Here is a 24,792-nt window from a genome sequence, read left to right as displayed (position 1 = left end):
CCGGTTTCGTAGCGTTCCCCCGTGAATTTGGTCAGCGACTGGAGAAGAGATTGCGCGTGCTGATCATCAACGGAAAGAAGCGTTTTGTTCGGTTTCATGATCCCCAAGCTATCTAGCGCGAAGTAGTCTTTGATAACCTGGTGTAAATCCTCGTCTGCCTTGTGGTGATCCTCGCAGGATTCGATGTGGTAGACAGAGTGCACTGGACTGGGTGCAGACTCTGAGACTTCTCCGCCACACACTGTCCAGCCTAGACGGGTTTTAATGGCGACAGGGTCATTCGGCTTGCCTTCGCGGCACTTCAGAGCGAGACTAAGATGTTGGTTCTTGAGTCCAATTAGAATCCGTGGTCGGACACTGCTGTACGACTCGATTGGTAGTTTTTGCAGGTGTGGATACAACGTTGACAGTTCGTCGATGTTCAGGGTCTGGTACGGCAAAAGAAGCTCGTTCACTGTGCGTGCACCGCTGATGGCGAAACTTCGAGCCCCACTGTGTACGCCGGCTATCTCCAGTTCAACGATCTTGGACTTCACTTCCTGCCGTTGAGTGCCACCTGTCCAGTGTAGACAAAGTGATCGTACTTCTCCATCAAGCTCTAGTTCGTCGGCTAGGTCTTCATCCAACAGAGTAAGATCGGAGCCATCGTCGAGGAATGCGTGTGTACGGATTGACCTACGTTTACCGTGTAGCACTACCGGAAGGTAACGAAACAGTACGTCGCTTGATTTGGTTCGGTGCGTGTGGCAACCGTGTGTTGTTGAGCTAGAGCCGGCCTTTGCGGATTCGGTAGTTTCCGCTGCTGGAGACACTGCCGTTGAAGTAGATGGCGCCGCCGGAGTAGCTGACGATTGCTGCTTCTGATCATTGTGAAGCAACGCATGGTGCTTAAACTGACATCCGTTCTTACCGCAGAGCTTGGCCTGGCATAATCCATTGTGACGGCAGAGGCAGCGACGACACAGTGCAAACTCGCGAATTACAGCCCAACGAGAGTCTCTGGAATAGTCGAGGAAGCGCTTACATTTGTCTACTGTCTTGCAAGTGCCCTTGCAAACGATACAGTCACCGCCTGTACTGGAATTCTTTCCATTCGTAGGATACAATGGGCGTGTTTCCACCGAAGTGCTCTCGGAATGAGCGTTCACAAAGGCCTTTTTTGTATTACGACTTTCGCTTCGCGGTGTTCGTGTATTCGTGATGGACGGAATATTCACTGCACTAGCAGCTTCGGCGAGAGAATACATCCAGGTGCTGAACGCTGCAAGGTTGACTCCTGGCAAAGAAATCCTGTACTGCGCCCAATTCAGCTTGATCGTTGAAGGTAACTTGCTTACAAGCTGATGTAGGAGGGTGGTGTTGTACAGATATTCGTCTAGGCCACAGGCGTCCACCGTCGCACAAAAATTCTCAACATTTACGGCGAAGTCCACCAGAGTTTCCAGTTTATCTTCTCTTATGGCCGGCAGGCAGTTGATCTTCTCGATAAGCGAATGCACGATGGCTTCCGGCTGCCCGAACATCATTCTCAGGGTCCTCAGCACACCGGGAACGTTCGAAGGATGTACTAGACGGCTCTTCACTGCTTCGAAGGCTCGCCCTTTGAGGCTTTTCTGCAGTCGGAAGATGTTCTCCTCGTTCGTGAAGCCGCACATTGCCGTGGTGTTGTTGAACGTCGCTATGAATAACGGCCAATCCTCGGGGTTGCCAGAAAACTGGGGCAGATCCTTGGAAACAGCCTGCCGGGCCGCCAACTGCTTCTTGGTTAACGGGCAGCAATCTTCTTCGCGTTCTGTAACACGGTTGACGGAGTGTGGGGCTTCTCGGTGCACGCTGCGTTGTTCTTCAACGAATGACCTACATCTAAGGTTGCCCGGGGAATTGGCGCCAAGATCAAAAGGTTCGTGTTGGGCTGACCGCTGATCTCCCAGCTGCGAGCGGTGACTCGATTGCGCTCGGGGACGCCATTCGCTTACAGCATCCGACACGCTGTTTACATCAGATCCTCTATCACTAACCATCTCCTCCAGCAGCCTATATTTCTCCTCCAGGTAAGCTTGTTCTTGCTCCAGCTTCTTCGCGTTCAGGATCCTCTCCTCTTCGAGCTTCTGTAGCTTCAGCTTGGCAAGAGATTGTGAGGACCTGCTAGATGCTCGGCTGGACGCGTGGGATACCACAGACCTCGCTTTTCCGAAGCTTGTCGGTGGGTTTTCGCCAGTTTCTTCTTGTAGCGCCTGATGGCTACCACGTGCCGACGGCTTGTTGTTCCCCTTCGTCGGATGCTTGTGGACTTCCTTTGACTGCAGTAAGTTGGCTCCTCTCAACTGCTTCTGGTCCGCAGGTGGTTGCTCGGATGTATGGGATTTTCCTCTCGGTGCCACCTTCTTTTCGTTCCTCTTACCTTCCGCCTGTCCTCCGACCTTGCTAGCTTTCGACGTTTTGGGAGTTGCTGGGTCATCTCGCTCCTGAAGAGGTAGAAGGTTCAGCTTGTCGCTTTCGAATTCTGCAGCATGTTTCTTTTTGGCACCACCATCACATGGGTTCACCAGCCGCTCCGGAACCTGCTCCGAATTCTCGCAATCCTTGCAACTCCAGGGATCGTTTTCGATGGCTTGGGTAACTCCCACGCAGGAGAAGTGGAACCACTTCAGACATCTGTCACACCTCACCATTTCATCCGAATCATCCGTACGGCAAACTCTGCACGACCGACCAGGAAAAGAGGCCTCTGGTTCCACTGTTTCGTCGGTGACCACCACTTTCACACCACCAATTGCACCACTATCACTACCGCCGGCATTACTGCCTTTATTTGACCGACCGCGACTCGACATGACTGAATTTGACCGCGTATACTCGTTATAAAACGAATATATTAAATTGTTGGGAATTTGCCAACAAACGATGGCACGGAGATGATTTCCGGTATAATAATACCACAAACGACCAGATGCGTAGGATTTACGTTTCTATGTGGATATTAATATATTCCTGCGAATGGTTTTACATAGATATATGTGTTAATTTACAAATTTGCATTCCAGTTCTGGAGATTTTAATCACTAAGTGTTAATGTACATAAGTGGGATTTTGCCCATTTTGACTTACGTTTTGTCTCGTTGTGCAATACCTGTGGAGCTCGGTCTGTAAAGGTCATGCGATGCAGTCGCGATCTGATCTTAGTTCTTAGCTGAGAAGTTTCAATTATCCGTACTTGACTTGACATTCGACCGTACTAAAACATTCTAGATTTAAGTATTTTAACGACATTTAAGCTCATACGATTTACCTTTGCATGTAGGTTCTAGGTGTAAGTAGATTATAGGTTACAATTTTTGCACAAAACTTAATGCGATCACTGCAGGAGAGTATGTTAATAGAATAATTAAATTTCAGCGTAGAATAAGTTCAAGAAATATTACCAGAGTTTTATGCACTGATTATGATTGAATGTTGTAATAATAATGGTACTAAATCGCAATTTTAGGATTAATTTTAGGAACACGTGAACACTGTTGTTGTGAGTTTTCACTATGAATCGTTTCGGTCTATTGAAATCTACTGGATCTAGCATACAATAGCGTGTCAGTTATTGACGTTCGACCAATGTCCACGGAGAAGAAGGTGCCGTACTATACCTGCGTTTACTGATGTTCGTGAGGATTAGGGAAGTTGGATGGAGGTGCGCTCCTATGCCAGAGGCGTAGTCAACAGACATCAAGGATTAATTTACTTAATAACTTTTTTTCTAGATTTTTTAGCTAAGTTCTGTAAAAAGCAGTTGAAAGCTAATAGAAAATGGGTCATATTACCGCTCTCATCTTAAAATTTGGTCGACCCAACTTCCAGCGACACTGCCGTAACTTTATATTCATTTTTTAGAAAATTTGGCAACTTTGGGTTAAGTTTACATACAAAATTTTTTGAAAAAGTTTCTTTTAAATCATGTTCAAAGTTGCTTTGACTTATTATCTTTTGAATGAAACCTAGGGTTTTGAAATCGGACGGAAATTGGCGGAGAAATGGGCCTAAAAAAATAACATGTTTTTGAGGGGGTGACCCCAAACTTTTGAACGGGAGTGTAGCTTCTGGGAGTCCAAAACAACTGATTGAGGAGGTAAGACTTGGCATTTCTCGAAATTTTTGTTTTTCATATAAGTGTGGGCCACCTTAACTCACACCCTACAAAAGCTCTGTGGTTCTCCAAAAATTGATTTCACTGCTGCAGTATGCACCAAAGGCGGCTCAATCAATCAAATAAATATTTTTTTTACGCCGGTACGATGTTAATAAAAATATTTTCTTCATGACAGGGATTTCACAATTCTTCTTCTTCTTTATGGTTCGACTTCCCAACTGGGACTTGGCCTGCCTCGCTTCAACTTAGTGTTCTTTGAGCACTTCCACAGTTATTAATTGAAGGGCTTTCTTTGCCTGCCGTTACATGAAATTGTATATTGTGAGGCAAGTACAATGATACACTACGCCCAGGGAGTCGAGAAAATTTTCCCGACCGGAACGGGAATCGAACCCGCCGTCTCCGGATTGGCGATCCATAGCCTTAACTATTAGGCTAACTAGAGACCCTGGATTTCACAAATACAAATAAATAATTTTTCGGTGAACTATGATGGCGCACTTAAGGTGAAGGTCCCTTGCGTAAACTTTCCAAATTCTGCATTTTGCCTCACGTTTTTGAGAGCACAAATATGGAGATACGTCAAACGAAGCAGGCTGAAAATGTTACTCTATTTTTTTCGGTGAGTGACCAAGCAACAAGCAGCATTTTCTGTCTCGTTGGCCTGCTCAATCATCAGATTTGTGCTCTTGAATTTTTGAACGAATTGCAAGGCGGTCATTGATTAGTTTCAACTTTCATAATCGTAAAAATAATTTATATTTTTAAAATGGGTCGTCTTTGAGGGGTCATGGGATCATAACGTTTTAGTTTATTTCCAGAGAGCGAGTAAAGGCGCTTAAGCCTAGGCACTAGGGCCAGGACACGGAGTAAATACCTGTGTTCCATCCCAGGAAGGACCAATGATCAAGGACCAAGGATCAAGGGGTGACATTAATCTTCTTAGCATCGTCACCCCCACCAATTTCACCGTATTTGCTTTTTCATGAACTGAGTGGTTGGTACGAGATGTCCCCACTCATTGTTTTCATTGTTAAATTAAAAACGCTGCACAGTAGGCCTGGCCGCTTTAATGCTTGTAATGCATCTCCGATGTACTGCAATCATTAATAATGACAAGAAAAATTATGGAAGTAGTCGATTCTATCATTTTCCAGGATTCTTTCAATGAGTGGCTGTGTATGTGTAGACTAGACTAGACTAGACTAGAATTTCAAGGCGGTCATTGTAGCAGCCATCTTTGGTTTCTAGCAAACTTGTCCTTAAATCTGCCTTTGGCTTGTATGTGAAGCAATCGCGTTTAACCTAAAACATTTTGGAAAACAAAGAAGATTATACAAATTCCAACATTATATTCGTCAATTGCGCTGGAATAACATAGTAGCCATAAGAAAGCATTTTGAAAATTGTTTAAATGTATTTTAAATGTTTTCGATGGTAGTTGCGACTGGAACTTGATGTTTTCGCTAATTTTAAACTTACAATTGTACAATTTTTTTTTCGTTTACGCTTTTACTTATTTGTCACAGGGTTTTGTCTAGTGGTAAAAACGGTGATTTCAAAATGATGAAATTCAGTTTAGTCAATTTATAGTTTGGTCTGTTTATAGTATGGAGCTTTTGTGCTTTTAAATGTATTTTGTATTTTAAATGTATATATGAGATTGTCGTAAAATATATGAAATTGAAAAAAAAAATCTGTCAAATTTGACAGGTGTAGGTCCTGTTGTTTTCTAATTTCCCGTAGAAGAGAAAGAAAGCGATTTCTTGATGACGTCATCGTGCAATGGAGTATGCCAAACATGTTTTGGTTCTTATTATATAGATAAAACAATTTTATCTTCGATCTTTTCTTTTGCTCAGTAGTACTTAGAAAACATTAGTTTACTTGAATTGGGAAGGATTTAACCGACTTTTTCAATAAACAATTATGGTTGTTTTATAATTTTTAACCATTCTATGTATCATAGTGTCTTTTTGAAATTATGACGGAAATTGAATTCATGTTGTGCCGAAAATAGAATTCTTGATTAGATGAAAATGGACTTCGAGGAATAATTACTTAACCTTATTATTTTGATGTTGTGGTTTAACAACAAACTATTACATTAGGTACTTCGTACGACGGGAATAAGCTCAAGCCCCTACAGCCGTCAGAGATTTGCACTGGATATTGCCTAGCAATACCTGCAGAAAACTTTTCAAGAATACTTCTAATTAACCGGAAAGTTCATCAACAAGTCATTAAGAGATTCTTTAAGAAATGTCTCAAAACAGTTTTCAATTGAATTTAAATAAATTTTAAATACATAATTTAAAAACGAAAAGGCATGGAGGAACAGTGTAAGCGATTACCTGTTATTTTGCAAGAAGTTTCTCCAAGCATTGCAAGCATAGCCTATATAGTTTCCTTCGGAATATTTTAAGTGTTTTTATTGATTATTATTGGTACAAGTTAAGTTCAAAATCCCCTTAAAATTCCCAGAGTTTACCAGGTGAAATAGAATTCTCCGATAATTCCAGGATTTTTCACGTAATAGACCCCCTAGATACATCAACCAACTTGAAGGGATTTCGGATAATCTAAACACTATTTTTGAATACTATGAAACAGCAATAGGATCAGTTTAATGGAAGCGTAATGTGACATGAGTTATGATTATTTATTATATGTAATCGAAAGCTGCTTTTGTAAGAACTCTTATTCCATTAAAAATACCTGACAATTTGAACACACATCCAACCCCAAACTATAGGCTGAAGTAAATGACCGAAAAGGCAAAGATCACCAAGTAAACTACGAACGCCAGTCTGTCCAGTAACACTGCCAAACGACACCAGTCATGCTGTTTGGTACTCACGGGCGTCTCACCGCCCGCAGCTTCTTTATCCTCCTCCAATTGACCGGCACTTCCTACGCGGAGTGTGGAGCCAAGACATCCGTCCAGCTGACTCTTCAGAACACCTGGCACTGGATGGCAGTGCTTGCTACGAGTTATACGCAATGCAATCACCGACAAGATTGTACTGATGGCAACCAGGTAGAATGTCATACTGTAGAAGGTTACTGAAAGTTTAGAAAGTAGCCTTAGTAGTTTTACCTAATAATTTGGATGTTCTAAAGTTCAACAATGTTACCGATCAGAGGCGTATTTCCCGACATAGCCGGCAGTTGCTGAGCGAAGTAGATGAGAAATACGGTCACAACCAGCACGGTGATTCCGTTCAACACAATCTTTTCGCCACATTGAGGTGGAAGCCAGAATACTGACAATGCTAGTAGCATTATCACGAAAGCCGGACTAACAACTATAGCCTTGTGAGTTGACGAATGTCGTTGGAGGGTGACGTTGTACTGAAGGTCGATGTACGGCTCCTTACAGCATTTGTAGAATACAGTGTTCCGATCGGTAGTGACCTTCCGAATGCTCCATTCATTGTTCGGGACGCCTATGTCGATCTGAAAGGGTTGATATTAAATGAAGATTATGCGATTTGATTGTACAATTCTACGACATACCTCGGGTTCTTCCTCGCTGGTTGTCAGGTTCAGCTTATACCCATCGTATGTCCAAGACCCTATCTTCAGAATACATGTTTGATAGTCGAACGGCCAGAAGCGCAAGTTCAGTTCGCAAAAGCTGTGATAATCGGTTGGAGGTACCCAAAGAACTTCACCACTGTGGTACACAATCACATTGGTTTGGCCGTAGTGCAGATTATCCGAACCCCTGGCGTTGTTGTAGAGAACCACATCCGGTTTCCACACGGCATCCGGATTACACCGGAACAGGTCCACACCGCCATAGTCTGCCGGATTCCATTTGAGTTTGTTGTCGCTCCAGGTCTGAAATCGTTGATAAATCATTATCAATAAGGCAATTAGAAAACTAAGTTATTAGATAAAAAGTCTTTCAGCTTGTAACAATTTGATTTATTTGCACTCGTTATGATACAGCGGTAAATTTACAGTAAAAAATTTCTCAGTGTAAGTAACTAGCCGCCATAACACTGTACAAGAACACATAAACAACGAAGCAGATGCGTTCCATGATGACGGCAAACTGGATCCAATCCTGCTGGATGCCAAGCTGAACCTGCGAGGCCTCGTCTGCCGATGATGAACAAGATTCTCCCGTCAGGGTGTCGTTCTTCAGTTCGCCGGACCAATCTTCGTCGTCGGTTGCAGTCATCTGTGGGAAGAAGCGGGAGAATTAACTGAACGCATCAGGAATAATCTGGAAATTTCCGAAAAATCTTGGAATTTCCAAAGAAGTGCGTTGATTTCTTGGGGAAAGTCCTTACGGATTTTCGGGTGGAATGAGATACTGAGTATATGTTTGAAAAATAAAAAAAAAACAAACAATGACAGCATTATATTTAGCGTGGAAGAATTTATGATTTAATTTCTGGTGAATTTTTTGGTAGTAAGCCTTGCAAAATTTTGAGAACAAAATAACAGGAGGAATTTTCAAGGGAGTCCTAGATGCAACTATAATGTCTACAAGAGCTTAAAGTTTATGAGTTTATTTAAGTCTCTAAAGATATTTCCGAAAAAACGCAGAAGAAACTTCAGAAGGAATTAAAAAAAAATATAAAGAAAATTCAAAGTGAATTTCTCAAAAAAAATCCTGAAAATATCAGGAATATTTTAAGAATCCACAGATGGATTTTCCGAAGAAATTCCAGCAAGAGTACATGAAGAAACCTAGAATTCACTGATGATATTTTTGGTGAAATATTTTTGAAAAAAAAAACAATCCTGGAGAAATCCCCTAATAAAAATCCTAAACAGTTTGTTTACTGAATTCCTGGAGGAATCCATAGAGAAATTCCTAGGAATTCAAGATACACTTGGAGCAAAGAATAAAAATAGAAAGAATGTCCTCTCTTGCCTTTTTCCTATGTAAACGTCAAGCGACAAGAGTTTCTAAGCATATCAAGGTGGAAGCTCTCTGTAACAGTGTTCGTGATTTGTCATAAGAGAAGGTGGTGTGCGTATGTTTTGGTATCCGCATACAATCAGTAACGCACACTACCGCATGAAGGTTGAACTTGCACCCGCAGATAGCGCTGCGGCTGTGTCCCCCCCAGCATCAGCGGAGTGGTCATTCTTGATATTCTTATTCTTTGCTTGGAGGAAATCCTGGAGAATTTCTGAGAAAATACATAGAGGAATAGGCGGCGGAACTTCTGATAAAACCTCTGTGTGAATTTCTTCAGGAATTTCTGCAAGAATGACATCCAGCTTTGCCGTAAGAATCCTTATAAGAATCTCTGAAAGACCATGTAGACAAATTTCTGAAGGAATCCTTGGAGGATTTTCTAAGACTTTCTTAAGAAAACGTGGAAGCAACTGGAAAAGAAATGTATTGAAGGAATACTAAAGAATCTAAAGTATCTAAAAAAATGTGAAGAAATCTGAAATTTCCTTAACAATCTGTTATAGAATTTCTAAAGCAATCCTTGCAGAAATTTCTTTAGAAAGCTTCTGAGAAAATGTTCTCAGGAGTTCTGAATTGTATCCGTGAATCATTTTCTAAAAAAAATCATGGAATATTTTTGAGAAAGTTCATGGATGGTTTTCTAGAATCTGAATCTGAAGATCTGAAGAAATTCGTTGATGAATTTCTGGAACAGAATCTATGCAAGAATTTTTGAAAGGAATTCTTGAAGTATTTTCTGAAGGAATCCATGCAACATTTTTAGAAGCTATTCGTGCCAGTCTTTCACAAGTTCTTAGAGGAATTTCTGAAGGACATTTCAAGACATTTTCTGACTGAATTTCTTTTAGGATTTCCTGGATAATTTTTTAAACTAAATCTACGAGGAGTTTCCACTCCAGGGGCTTCTGAACGAATTTCTTCAACAATCCCTGGGACCTTTTTTTCAGGAACTCGTGAAAGACTTTTAGCCGAATCCAAGGAAGGATTTCAGCAAGCATCCATGAAAGAATTATCGTAAAATCTGTGGAAGTTTTTTCAAAGTAATCCTTTGGAGAAATTTTGAAAAGAAATCTCTGGAGAAAAATCTAGAGATTATTCTGAAGAAATTATTAGTCGAATTTATAATAAAAGCTAGCGGCGATTTTTTAAAAGAATCTCGAAAAATTTGTGAAGGAACCCTTAGGGTAGTTTCTTTATGAATCCCAGCAGAAAATTCCCGAATGGATCTCAATTCATCCAGGTATTCCATCAAGAATTTCCCCACAAATTCCTTCATGTATTCCTCCATTGATGTCCTGCGGATTCCGATAGTGATTGTTTCAGGGCTCCTCCCACGATTCCTTCAGAAATTCTTACGGGCACTTCTTCAAAATTACATCGAATAATTCTTCTAGGAATTTTCCCATAGCTTCCTTCAGTGATTCGTTCATGGATTCATGTAGATATTCCTTCAAGAACTACTCTAGGGATTTCACCAGACATTCCTCCGGGAATGTCTGTCCAGGGATATCTTTGAAGGTGCCGCCAGTGATTGGTCCAGTGCTTTTTTTCTAGGATTCCTCCAGGAATTTCTCCAAGTATCCTTTTAGGTATCTTCACAAATTTCTTCAGGGATTTCTCCAAATATTCATTTAAGAATTCCGCTTGAGATTGCTCCTATAGTTCCGTCTGAAATCGTTCGAAGTATTTCTGCAGCAATTCTTTTAGAAATTTTTACCAGAGATTATTCGAAAATAATCCGGATTGTCCGTAATTCTTAACATTTTCTACAAAAAAAAAACCTTTTGGAGTTCATTCGAAGATTCCTTCAATAACTCGTCCAAACAGATATGGATTCCTTTAGATTTTTTCCAGAAATTCTTCCAGGAATTCGTTAAGAAATCTATTCAGAGATTTCCTCGAAGGTTTCTTCAAAAATTCCTCCAAGTATTCCTCCAAAAATTGCTCCCGGAATTCCTCTAGGAATTCCCTCACAAATTGCTCTAGAGATTCGCTCGAGATTTCTTTCTGGGATTGTTTCAGGAAAAGCACCATGGATTATTTACAAAATTCCTCCAATGATTCTTCCAGGCAGACTTGTCCGCACTGAGCGCATGAAAATTCTGCTCTTTTGATTTACACCACCAAAACCATCGTATCAATGCAATCTTCCTACCTTACCTGATAGAAGGATGTTGAAATATCCTAAATGTCATTTGGAACTGTCAAAAAATCGCACCGCAGTGCCGCACTGAGCGTGCAAAGAGAAAAGCACTGGGGTGAATTCACCCGGGTGAAATTCTCTTTGCGCGCACAGTGTGGCACTGCGGTGCAATTTTTTGACAGTTCCAAATGACATTTCGGATATTTCAACATCCTTCTATCAGATAAGGTAGGAAGATTGCATTGATACGATGGTTTTGGTGGTGTAAATAAAAAGAGCAGAATTTTCATGCGCTGAGTGCGGACAAGCCTGCTTCCAGGAACTCTTCTTGGGATTCCTTCAAGAATTCTTCCTGGATTTTTTTTGTTTAAAGAGACTTTACCTCTAGGGCATTCGTCTCTTCCTCCTGCAATTCTTTCAGGAATTACTTTAGGAATTCATCCAGGAATTCCTCCAGGCATTGTTAAGAGGGGGGAGAGGGTTGGATATTTAGAAATTCATTCAGGAACTGCCACAGGATTCCTCAAGGATTCCTCTGTCAAGGATTCCTCCAGGAATTACTAAGGAATTGCTCCAGTGACTCTTCAAAGAAATGCTCCAAGGAGTTCTGCAGGAATTCTTCTAGGGATTCCTCAAGGAATTCTTCTTGGGATTCCTTCAGGATTTTTTCAGGAATTCATTATGTGTTTTCTTCTAGAATTCCTCTTGGGATTCCTCCAGGCATTTCTCCTGAAATTGCACCAGTGACTTAAAGGAAATCCTCCTTTGCATTGTCTGCATTGTTAAGGGGGTGGGGGGGGGGGGGGGGGGGGTTTGTGGTTGTGGTGTTGGAATTGGAGGAATTCATTCAGGAACTGCCACAAGATCAGGGATTCCTCTACGACTTCATCCAGGAATTCAACCGGGGATTTCTCTTGGAATTGCTAGTGACTCTTCAAAGAAATGCTTCTGGGAGTTCTGCATGCATTCTTTCAGGGATCTCTCCAGTTATTCCTACAGAAATTCTTCTTGGGATTCCTTCAGGGTTTTTTCAAGAACTCTTTCAGCGATTTCTTCAAGTCTTCCTTCTGGGATACCTCCAGAGATTTCTTCTGGAATTGCTCCAGTTACTCTGCAAGAAAATCCTCTATGAAGCTCCAGGAAATCTTCTAGGAACTTACTAAGGAACTGCTCTAGCGTCTTCAAAGAAGTGCTCCAGGGAGTTCTGCAGAAATTCTCCCAGTAATTCCTCCAGGAACTCTTTTTGGAGTTCCATCAGGAATTTTTCAAGAATTTTTTCCTGACGTTTTCTTCAAGACTTCCTCCTAGGTTCCTCCAGGAATTTCTCCTGAAATTGCACCAGTGACTTCAAGGAAACCCTTCATGGAGTTCTGCATTGTTAAGGGGGAGGGCTTGGATATTGAGGAATTCATTCAAGAACTGCCACAGGGTCAGAGATTCCTCCAGGGATTTCTCCTAGAATTGCTCCAAAGAAATGCTCCAGGGAGTTCTGCAGAAATTCTTCTTGGGATTCCTACAGGATGTTTTCAAGAATTCTTTCTGCGTTTTTTCAAGACTTCCTCCTGGGATTCCTCCAGAGATTACTCCTGGAATTGCTCCAGTGATTCTTCAATGAAATGATCCAGGGAATTCCTCCAGGAACACTTCTTGGGATTCCTTCAGGATTGTTTAAAGAATTCTTTCTGCGATTTCCTCCTGAGATTCCTCCAGACACTGAATCAAATTTCAGCCATCGCGCAACAATAATAACAATGTCGCAACCTGCTTTTGTTGCCACAATCCACCCAATGTGGCATAAGTTTGTCCAAACTCGAACAGAATAGGATAAAAATCGAACACAACGAGTTTTAAACCTTGCATTGCGATTTTTGAGCGGTAACTTCGAGCGGGTAAACACTGCAACGCTGCTGAAGATCTACCGTAAAACAGATTTTCTTTTGGTTTAGTAATAATCGATAATTCACGAGCTGAAAAGTACGCAACAAATTCTGCTTCCGTTTTGTCTCCAATACAAATTTCCGAGATCATGTCATTACCAGTTGAAATAAAGAGTAATCGCCGCGTCTTCGTTGTTGCTTGTTTTGTGCCTCTTTTGTCTAACAATCCTCTTCTCTGCCTCCAGGAATTTCTTCTGGAATTGCTCCAGTGACTCTTCGAGGAAATCATCCATGGAGTTCCGAGAAATCCTCCTGGACTTCTTCCAGGCATTCGTCTTAAATGTCTCCCAGGCATTCCTCCAGCCAGGAATTACTCCAGGAATTACTCAAGGAATTCCTCCAGGGATTACTAGAGGAATTACTCCAGGAATCCCTCCAGGAAGTCATCCAGGAATTCCTCTAGGAATTCTCCCTGGGATTGTTCCGGGAATTCCTCCATTGATTGTTACAGGAATTTCTTCAAAAATGTATTCAGGGATCCTTCACATATTTCAGAAATTCTTCCATCATCTTTTCCAGGGATGTCTCCAGGAACACCTGCAGATTTTTTGAATTACTTTGGATTTCTAGAAGAGTTTCTCCAACGATTGTCATTGGAAATAATATCAAATCAAATAATTTTACAGGGATGCATACAGGATCTAGGGAATTCTCCAAGAAGTCATTCAAGAATACCCCCTGTAGTTCCTACAAAGAAACTCTTTTAAAAATTCATCATGCGATTCTATCAAAATATATCCTGATATTCTTTATTTTTTTCCTAGAAATCCTTCAAGAGGTTATCCATAGTTTTCTCCAGGAACTGCGGCAGTAATTTGTTTTGGAATTTCTCCAATAAGTTTCCTGAACATTTTCCAAGAAAAAGTTGCCTGCCATCATTTTTTTAGGAGTTTCCACAAGATTGAATTCCTTCAGGGATATCTGGGGTGTTTCCTCCAGTGATAATTTCAAGGCTTTTACGAGAATACTTTCAAGAAACCTTTCGGTAGTCAATTGACATTATAATGCAGATCCAGAACATTCCAAGATTATAAGAGCGCAGTTTATTTTTTGTTATCCTTTGATATAATTCGATTGTAACTTTTTCTTGAAGAGTGTGTTCTAAAATGTGTCTTTTGTACTCTGTACGACTATAGTTATAAAAAGTAATGATTCTTGATTATTTGTGCTCAAATTTCTTATGCATTATAGGCCGATCTGTTCATTTTGAAGTATCTTCATAGTCAAAACGTCATTTCAAATCAAATCTGTTCGCATTCTCAGTGTGAATTCGAGGTTTAAAAAAAATCACGTGTTTCGAACTATCGCACTGTCGTGTTCTAGTAATGGAGTTCATTTGCTTGTTGTTTCAAGAATACTTTCAAGAAACTTTTATGTTATGAATTCCAGAAGTTATGTTGAAGTTATGTTGAAAACGTTGAAAGTTTCTGTAGGAAATGTTCAAACAAAAGTTAAAACGTATTGAAATATTCTGTCAGAAAAAGCAATTCTACAAAGAACGCCTGAATACAAGTACAGGAGTTGCACCAAAGATGTTCTAGAGATTACACTAGTACTTCATTCGGCTTCTGATTCGGCTTCTGATCATTTTGAAAATAGATGCCTAGTGGATTGTACTATTCAGTGTCATTATCGGAAATTGCTTCAAGTACTGCAAGAAAAGTTTTTACAAATTTCGCCACCAATTCAACTTTTATCATCTATTCTAAATCGTAATCGTAGTGTAATTTTACTGTTTATCTTTAGCGTTGTTACCTGTACTAATAGTTCCGGACATATGATGCGATTGCACTTGCAACATTTTATAAAGAGATATTTGAACTGACTACTGAATAATCCTCCATTGGAAAACCAATTCTCGTTGGCAGATAAAAGAAATCCTAGCTTATTATAAATCTAATTTCATTGGTACATTCTTACCTTTTGACTGCTACCAATCCACGCGAACATTCCAACGCCAGGAAGCGAAATAAATCCTTTTATGTACGGATGAAGTGGTCTACAGTGTTTAGTTTTTACCATGTTCACAATAATAACCGATAGAACCAGGGAAAATGCCGTGAGATACAAACTGTTGCTGAAAAACATAACTAAAAATGTTGATTTATTAGTATGGTCTTATCAAACAAGCAGTTTCTTTGACTTCACCTATCAACGGTGTTCTGGTGGCCAGCAAAGGCAAATGAATGGTAAAGAACAGAAGGTATGCACTAACTATGGCCGCGTTTATACAATTCAAGAGCACTTTCTCACTTGAATGTGCCGGCAGCCAGAAAGAGGCCAATGACATCAGAATCAGAACGATTGCTGGAGCGATGATGGTACTGTTGAATATCTGCACTTTACGCCGAACTACTATGCCATACTGATATCCGTTGTACTTCTCATATCTCACCTCCACGGGGCTTTGGTATTTTTCAACGGCTACACTGACAATTTCCCACATGGGATTGATTTGGCCAATTTTCTCCTGAAAATAAAACATTTGATTATTGTTTTATTCAATTACATCAGAAATTCCGCATTGTACCCATTCTGCTGGCAATGTCCTGATCTGAATGGTATCATCGTCTGCCGTTTTGCCCACAACGACCGAACAGTGCTGCGTATCGAACGGCCACCGCCGGAAGTTCATTTCGCAGAATGACTTGAAGCTAAGCCGTTCGGTGCAGTTGTGCATTCCGTCGAAACTCACTCGCACATTGGCGGTTCCGATGAACGACGAACCCGTCGATTCCAGTGTCATCGAGTGCATGTTCATCTCGGGATCCCACAGGTAGTAGCTTGGGAATACCACTGACCGTAAGCCGCCGTAGTCTTCCGGGTTCCAGGTCAGGCGGGTGTCCAGCCAACCCTGTAGAATGTAAAAGTTGTTAGATTTTTTTAGAGCAGTACTTACATTATATACGTTATCCCTCAGACAGATTTAAGACATTCCTCATGCTTTAAATAATATTAAACCATGCTTATCATGCTTGCAGTGCAAAATATTGACAAGGAACTCACTTGATGTCTGACAGATGGTACTCCGATTTGCTACCTAAATTTCTAGTCAAATGATTCTTGTTCTGGATCCATTATGCTTCTGTTTGAAATCATATCAGTTGTATATTCACGAATGGTTGCACCATATTTACATTGTACACTTCAACAAATGCTCAGTAACCCAGTAATCTAATTCGGAAGATTTCGCATTCATTCAGTGGATTAAGAACACTAGTTGTTTCAGGAAACTTGCTAAACACTCTTTCAAATTCAAGCTTTAATTGGTCAACCAAATATTACTATTATAAAAAGTTTCAGATTATATGAACAGTAATTGAGGAGAAATCTACTCCAATTGCTGATATTGATGCGCCTCTCGCTCCGACAATAGTACTAAATAAGTCAAAGTTTCGAGGTCATAGTCAATATCAAAATGTGTTTTCAATTGAAAATTAACATTACCATTTATGTATATGTCTCCCAGTTAGCTCTTTGATAAGTAGAACTAATGGCAAGGTGACCAGTGAACCGGGGAAAACCGGGAAATATACGAGAATTCAGGCTACCACCGAGAATATTTCGTATTCCATCATAAGTTTGAAGATTTTTCACGAACCTAAGCTTGGTCTCTCTACATTAATACCCCACAATTTTGAAAACCTCAAGCTTAAAGCTGAACCTGAGCATTTTGCTTAAAACTAAATTAATCTGAAAAATCTTTGAAGTTTGGTCCGAAATAACAGGCTTAGGGCCGATTTCTACACCTTCAATTAGGTCTTAAGGCCTAAGGCCCAACCAGGTTTACAAGTTAAGCAAAGGTGAAGAAATTGGTCCTTATTGAATCAATCCTAGTAGAAATTACTCATTATGACATTTCGACCTAGTAAGGCCGGAATGAACTTCTTTTTCTTCTTTTGTCACAGCGCTCGTTGACTTTTCAATGGGGGGTGATTATGATAAATAATAATTGGTGAAAAATACCCAAACATTATTCGTTAAAATTTTCCGAGGGGAGTACGGAAGCCGAATTTGTTATTATTAACTCAAAACCGAAAGTGCTTGGTGGTAGATTTGCAATTGCGTTGTAGTGTTTACCAACTCGAAGTTAACGCATGAAAATCGCAATGCAATGGCTTCAAAATGTCTAAACTCATGATGAACGATCTGCATCCTATTCTGTAATTTCTTCCAGGATTCGTTCCGGGATTTCTACAGGGATATCTACAAGTTTACCTTCAGCTTTTATGCGTCAAGAATTTTATGCTTTCAAGGACTTATCTCCTTAAATACATTAGCGACCTGATTTTGTCAGCCCCTCTTTCTGAAAGCATTTTTTATTCTCATTAAAATCTAAACAGTTTTTCAAGCTTTTTATCCTTCTTTTCTCTGCATTTCAGCAGTAGTTTGAAGATGAACACGTATTCCCTTTGGAATTCACATAAGGATTCCTCCCAATGTTTCTATACGGTTTTCTGTCCAGGGTTCTTCTAGAGATCCGTTCAGAAACTTCTTCAGATAAATCTGCCGGAATTCTCCCAAGATAGCAGAAAAACTTGTTATTAGAACGCACAATTGATAAATTGAGAGATGAATTCGTGAAAAAAAAATCGCGTGCTGGTGGGATTCGAACCCACGACTCCGTATTCGCTAGACCGGCGCTTAAACCAACTGAGCCACAGAGCCGGTAATGATTCTGCGGAATAGAAAGCCAAACTGAACCCGAGCCCAAACCATGAACACTCCTTTTTTCACAAAGTCTTCTCTCTTTTGCCTTAGATGGTAATCCACAACACACCTACGTTTGCGCCCACTAACTACAAGCGAGAACGAATTGTTTATATGAAGCCGAGACTTACTCTCGCACTTCGCATACTTAGCCACCAAGCAGTCTGTTTGCTGATATCTAATTTAGAATGCATCGAGTGGGCTTTCTATCAGAACAACGCAAGAAGAAAATTACTAAAAACTTAATCATATTTCCCTTAACCCTCGAGCAGTCGCGTCTTCGGCCACCTTCAGCGACACCACTACACTACACTACTCAGTACACGATGCAACCGCTCTCGGTTCTTCATAAGTTTCCGCCTAAAATGTTTGGTCTTGCGGTCTTGCCAAAGTTGCATTAGAAAATGATTCAATAGTTCGGTTTGAATAGGCCAACATGGCCACAACTTGCCACAATATCTATATTTCACAAGAAATACTTGTCGCCAACTTGTACTTTCAGTGTGCCAGTAGGGTAGGGCTAATTTTGAAAAATCTCTCCGGGAACATTCAAAAGACATTTCAAATTTAAACATAATTTTTCTAGGCTAAATCGGTGATTCTAGACCCCTAAGAATCTCGAAAACCAGTTTGCAATTTGAACCTATTAGGTTCTAGAATCACTGATTCAGTCTAGAAAAGTTGTGTTTGAAAATTTGATATAAAAAGTGTTTTGAATGTTTGCTCTAGCATAAATTCCACTTAAACCCTTTGCGCCACCTCACCGCCTTGAATATCAACCGAAATCGCTCATTTTTTTCGACCAGTAGATTACTTGCCACTATGGAAATCATATCCCGGAGAGATTTTTCAAAACTAGCCCTACCCTAGTATATCAGTAGCCGCTCGTGTTAACCGCTCACGAGCGTGGAAAAGAGATTCCTTGCAATGTACAATTAAAAAAAAAAAAATCCAAATATGCGTATTGAATAATATCCGGATGAAGAGAATCATACACATTTATTCCAATTAACATCATTTTCAAGACGGTGAGCGGCTATTGGAATACGAGCGGCTATTGGTACACTGACGGAAGGTATCTCAACATTCCGCTAGATATTGCTACTTTTTTTCAAAGTTCAAAGTAAATAAAAATATCAGCAAAAATGTCCAGATTAATAAAGAAGAATGTTTAGCAGGTACCTTGGAAATTTAATTCTAGAATCCCAGAACGAAGCTTAAAAGTAACGCCTGTGGGAATCAGAAGGAACTCTTGGCGGAATCTCAGATTAAATTCTCAAAGTAACTTTTCGAAGGATCACAGGAAGAAATCCGAAAGGAATCTGAGGAGGAAGTCCTAGAGGAATTTCAGAAAGAATTTCTTTTGAACTCCCAGAAGACTTTAGAAGAATCATAGAGGTGACACCTGAAGAAATCCCAGAAAAAATATGTGGTGAAATCTTAAAAGAAACCTTTGGTGGAATTTATGGAATATTTCTGGAATATTCGCAGAAAGAACTCCTGATGTTATCTCAGAAAGAACTCCTTGAGAAATCCCAGCGTGTTTACTAAAGTGTGTTTCAACAAAAAATACCCGAAGTTTAGGTTTCAAAAATTTGGCGAATCAAGCATGTCGATCATCTAGGCGATCATTTTGATAAGCTAGCTGAATTTATATGACCAAATTACCTGTCGGTAATACCCAAAGCGACTTTCTCACGGATAGAGCAATCCCAAAAGTTTTATTCATGGTTGCCTCCACAATTGGTTCAATCTGCAAAAGAGATGCTCTCTTTGTTCTGATTTTCTTTAAATTATTACGATGTCCCAGTGGGCATTTTGATAATTTGTGATGTGTAGATCGGAAAAGGATTGTTTAATCTTTCGTCCGACGCAAGAAGTAAATCAAAATTTATAAATACAAACACCCCAGGTAACCACTAAGCATTTGAATAAGCCGTACAGCAGACTGTATTAAGCATTTGAACTGCTTGCTGTCTTACATAAGCAGTTCGAATGCATAGCTGCCTTGAATCAGCATAAGCTATGCTATTCAAAAGCTTTCGGCTGTTAATTAGCATTTCAACTGCTTGGGGTGTTTTCGCTGGGAAGCATTCAGAATGCTTTTCAACTGCTCTACAAATGCTAAGAGCGAAGAGTATGGGAGATGTGTTATGCATTTGATAGCACATACTGTCTCTCTCTTACAGAGTCTATGCCTTTGTTGACATATTTGGACATCTGAGTTGCTTATTCGTGTTTCCCTTATTCATCGAAAAGCTCCGAAGCAAACATTGCTGCAGCTGGTTTGGATAGGGAACATTGCCATCAATAAATTACCCCACCTGATTTTGTCGGAAAATGTGCACCAAATAGATGGATCTTCGGCGGACCATAATTATTCGTAAGAGGGGATCATAATTGATGGAAGAGGAATTGGAAACGTTTTACACACTATGAAATTTCTCTTTGAAAACATATTTTGGGTGTCGGAACAGAAGTTGTTTCCCAACCATTCTTTATATTGGGAATAAAATTAGCGCACGTCATCGGACCAACTGCAGCGTATCCTGGAGCGTGGAGCAGCAGCTTGAGTAGAAAACATGTTTGAATAATCACCGGACTGTAAGTTCAATCCCCGGTAACACCAAAACAAGCCAAAAAGTACCACCCAAATCAGCTGGAGTGTGGAGAAAGCGGGATCGTCGAGAGAGCGAGAAGCAGACGTAAATCTATTTTTGGTTTGTTTTGCTCGACGAGGCGTTACGCTTCTTTGACATTTTGAAACGACGTTCCTGAAGGTGTTGCACTCAGACAGCCCGTCATTTTGCCAAAACCTGCTGTTGGGTAGCACTATAGGTGTATATACGGCCAATTAGCCTTAAATGCCTTGTCATAAGGGCAACTATAATGCTGCAGGAATGCTATTTTAAATGCTTACTGGTTACTTGGGACGTTATAATCGAAACAGAGGAGACTCAAAGAGAGCCGCTCATCTGCACTTAGGACCTATAGAAATGTTTGGCCTGAATTAGAATATTTAAATTTTCTGGTATCTCTATTGTAAAATCGTTCTCGACGTGATAACCACCATAAATCATACATTTTGCATTCATTTGGCATTTTTTAGTTCTATGGTCCCCGCCTCTGGAACTTACGGCACTCAGTAGCATTGGGGTAGCCAGCTTTTTTTCTCACTCATGCTTATTTATAAACACGAGTATGAGCGAGATGAAAGAGGAGGCTAGTGCTCTCTCTTCCATCATTCTATTTCTCATATTTATTTGGGCGCTGTCCACAAATTACGTAACGCTTTAGGGGGAGGGGGAGTACAACCGAGCGTTACGGTCCATACAAAAAATGTAGGATTTTCATACAAAAAAGCGTTTCGGAGAGGGAAGGGGGTCAACAGTTGTCGGTTTTAGCGTTACGTAATTAATGGATGCTGCCTTGGCAGAGTTCTGAATAAGATTATTCTGCTTAAATAGCAATATTTAGTAGATTATAAATTTCAGTGCAATTTTCATCCCAAACGATTGTTTTGTTAGAAGCAAACGAAGAAACTGAAAGTTCTCCTTTTCTGCTTGTTTTGCGACAGTTTTCACACCCATTTTTCTTGAATTATTCAAAGATTCGCTCTTCTTTTGATTTGATGATGCCACCATAAATTGGATAGATGCGACCTAACGGAGATGTTTTCCCTCAACAGTGTCCAAGTAGGTAGGAATTTGTTTGTTTTGAATATTCAGTGCAGAATCATTCAAATTCGTGCTGTTTTCCGTCAATGACTATGAACATCTTGCACCCTGGGTAGGATTAACACCGTCCAACGGAATTTTACTTCCGCTATTGCGAGTGCCTCTGCGGTGAGTGCTAGGACAAGGCTATATCTTTCATATAACAACAATAAACGTCGTTCAAATTGATTCAACTGCGTCTTATTAGCTGCTTCGCTCGCGAGTTAGTGATGATGAAAATCTCGCGTATGAGAAAATGAATCGCTCACGCAAGATAAACCCATGGGCGAGAAAGTGAGAGAGGAGACAGCTCATTTCTTCGTACTACATAATGCAATAATATTTATTATGGATTCGGTTGGAAGCCAAATAGGGGAATTTACGTATTCTCGGCAGTTATGTTCTCTTCGTCATGTCTTGCCTACTGCGTTTTTTGACGTTTCAAGTTTCTAGGCAAGACCAAATCCCCGGTCAAAATGTATGGAAGGTTGATTTTCAAAAACTCAATTTTTACATGTTGTTGCCTCATAAACCTTCCTTGGGTGAAAACTAACAGAACAAAACTAACACGACCAAAATTGGACTTTCCGTTCGCAAGTTATGCGCGGTCCCACGTATGCCACTGTATTTTTATATATAGGGTACCGTCGTGCGGGGCTTCTTTTTACACTTTTTCATGATTTTTCAACTTTATGACATTATAACTCCCAGAGTAGTGAATGGATTTCCACAATTTTTACACATAATAATTGTGAGTATGTATGTAGGATGTATGCAAAATTTGAACTAAATCCATCAATAAACAAAAAAGTTGTTCATACACCAATCGGACACATCTCATATAGAACCAGATGGGGGCTACGTTGGACATTTTTATCTAAAACAAAATTGCATTTCAAATTCCAGGTTTATTTAGAAGACTACTTTGTACCAATACTGTAGTATACTATATCAGACATGATTTCAATAAATTTATGCGTTTGAAGATGGTTCCGTGCTACCTTTGGTATTATGAGCAGCGTGATATTGCTATATAAATAGCCTGGAAAAAAGGACCATCAATCCTTTATTTGGGTGAAATGGTCATTTATAATGTATAACGATACAAATATTCGATTGTATATGCTACGTTGATATATTTTGAATGAATTGATCAACCCTTTGAAATTTATGAACTGTAGAAACAATGCTTACAGACCAAATGTTCTGATACGTTATGTATATTTTATTGATTTATTCGATGTATTTTCGCATCCTGCCAAGCAATAAACGGTCTGTTTGAAAAATAATTTCAACCAAATGGAGGGAAAACTATTGCTTCGTAATAGTCCCAAAGACATCAAACAGATTTGAACCATATTTCGAATTCAAAAAATCCATATTCGAAAGTGTCCAAAGTAGCCCCGCATTTCAAAAGTAATCCCGCACGACGGTACTGCATGAAATTCTCTCCTTTTCTTTCACTCTTATAGAAATTTTGTAAACAACAAGGCCAAAAAACGTCAAAATCCCATACAAAATCAAAACAATGCACTGCCCTATATAAAATAGCTGTCCCCGGCAAACTTTGTCTCGCCTACTGCGTTTTTTTTTTCATTCCAAGTCCAGGTCCCCGTCGAGTCCCCACTCAAAATGTTTAAAAAAACGTGTTTCAAAAAATCGTTATTTATCCATAGTTTTTGCCTCATAAACCTTCCTTGGGTGAAACAGACCAATACAAAGACGACCCAAAACAGGCGATTTGTTCGCAAGTTATGCGCGGTCCCACGTATGTCACTGCATTTTTATATATAAGTAGAAGAAGATTGATAAAGGAAAACAACAACTGTTCTACAAGTATTTTTCTAATCTAAAAAATGTTTCTTAATACCTAAATTTCAGTTCAATAAAAATCTACTTTTTTGCATAACCAATAAAGTTATGAATCGGAAAGTTAAGGAATGCAGTGAAATGGTATCATAAAACATAGCCCATAATGCGTTTGGAAGAAATAATTTAGACTAACCCCACCGGAGGCCTCTAAATTACTCACGTTACAGCACATTGTTACCATATTATTATTGCCCAAACCCTAGCATGGACATGAAACATTATTTTATGTTGAAATGAATTAGCTTCGGGCTAAAAATCTCATAGACATAAAAAAAATATTTTTGAATTAAAAAAAAATATATACCGCATTTAGTTCACTACTGGACTGCGAACTGCGACATTATAAGTGCGAAAGCGTAAATAAAAGTGCGCGATTGCATCAAATCAGGTTGATGTCTTCGGCGCACTATTTCTTCAAACTATGGAGAACAAGTGCTCTGAAGACACCGAGTTGATTTGATGCAATCGCGCACTTTTATTAGCGTTTTCGCACTCGTGAAAACTAGTGCGATAGTCCAGTGGTGAACTAAATGCGCTATATAATGACTGCCTTTATTTTCACTTATTTGAATTGAATATTATTGGTCAAGCATACCATAGAGAGTTGCAGCAGCAAAATTGAACAACATTTTTAGTTTGATTCAATTATTTTGGCAACATATATTTTCACTCAAGCTTCGCAAAAAAAAATCGAATAAAAGCAATACTGAAGAAATCTAAATATTATACATTATATCACACACAGTGATGTATAATTACCATTTTCACCCATCCATACATGGAAAAGATGGAATTTTCTTCATCGATGTCCACATGCCGGATAGTTATCCTTAAGAAACAAAGGAAAAAAAAAACAACTTTGAAACACTATTCTTCCCACGGACAAACAAGCTCCTTTGTCATCCAATTCGACCAACTTACTTCAAATCCAGATTAGTGACATTGTAGTGCTGAGTGGGTCGCGCATTGCGATCATAGTTGACCAGTAAATCCTTCTTCAGCTTATCAATCCACGTTTGCGTACCCGTTGGCTTGTTGCTGTCCGCTGAAAGACGATAAAACATCGGACTTGAATGCACTGCTATTGCTTCAAATTTGCATTATGTTCTTCATTCTTCTTGTGTTGACGAACTCTATTCTTGTGTGACGATGATGGGAAAATACGCTGGTTGTTCTTATCAGCATTTTTTTATTTTTGTCGTCGTCACAAATTTCACTTGGTGTAAAGTTGTAAGTTAACATAACTATACACTGTTCTATAAATAGGCCATCAAACCTAGTTTGACTCTTTGTTTTATAATTCTTCAGTTTTGCACAAATGCGTCAAAAGG

At 39.8% G+C, this 24,792-nt stretch overlaps 2 protein-coding genes across 4 annotated transcripts in view; one reads left to right on the top strand and one right to left on the bottom strand.

The window, feature by feature from the left end:
• The window catches only part of LOC115262165 (protein HIRA homolog), a 150,884-nt gene that overhangs the window by 106,437 nt on the left and 19,655 nt on the right, over positions 1–24,792 (top strand). The window lies entirely within an intron of this gene.
• Positions 1–24,792, bottom strand: part of LOC109404615 (acetylcholine receptor subunit alpha-like 1) — a 40,179-nt gene that overhangs the window by 14,986 nt on the left and 401 nt on the right. The window contains exons 2-7 of one of the 3 annotated variants that reach the window (XM_062849046.1): positions 24,383–24,506; positions 24,221–24,290; positions 15,694–16,017; positions 15,312–15,633; positions 15,084–15,253; positions 8,057–8,330 (exon numbers count right to left, since the gene is read on the bottom strand). In XM_062849046.1, the coding sequence (XP_062705030.1) occupies positions 8,121–8,330; positions 15,084–15,253; positions 15,312–15,633; positions 15,694–16,017; positions 24,221–24,290; positions 24,383–24,506 (1,220 nt within the window). In that variant the 3' untranslated portion in view covers positions 8,057–8,120. Of the gene's footprint in view, positions 1–6,821; positions 7,205–7,275; positions 7,598–7,657; positions 7,985–8,056; positions 8,331–15,083; positions 15,254–15,311; positions 15,634–15,693; positions 16,018–24,220; positions 24,291–24,382; positions 24,507–24,792 lie in introns of those variants that run through there. The other 2 variants (XM_062849047.1, XM_019677520.3) reach the window with 2 other exon arrangements.

This window comes from Aedes albopictus, chromosome 2, assembly GCF_035046485.1.
Source record: "Aedes albopictus strain Foshan chromosome 2, AalbF5, whole genome shotgun sequence".
Taxonomy (NCBI): Eukaryota; Metazoa; Arthropoda; class Insecta; order Diptera; family Culicidae; genus Aedes; species Aedes albopictus.
Note: the sequence above shows the minus strand (reverse complement) of the source record. Positions and strands in the feature narration are given on the sequence as shown.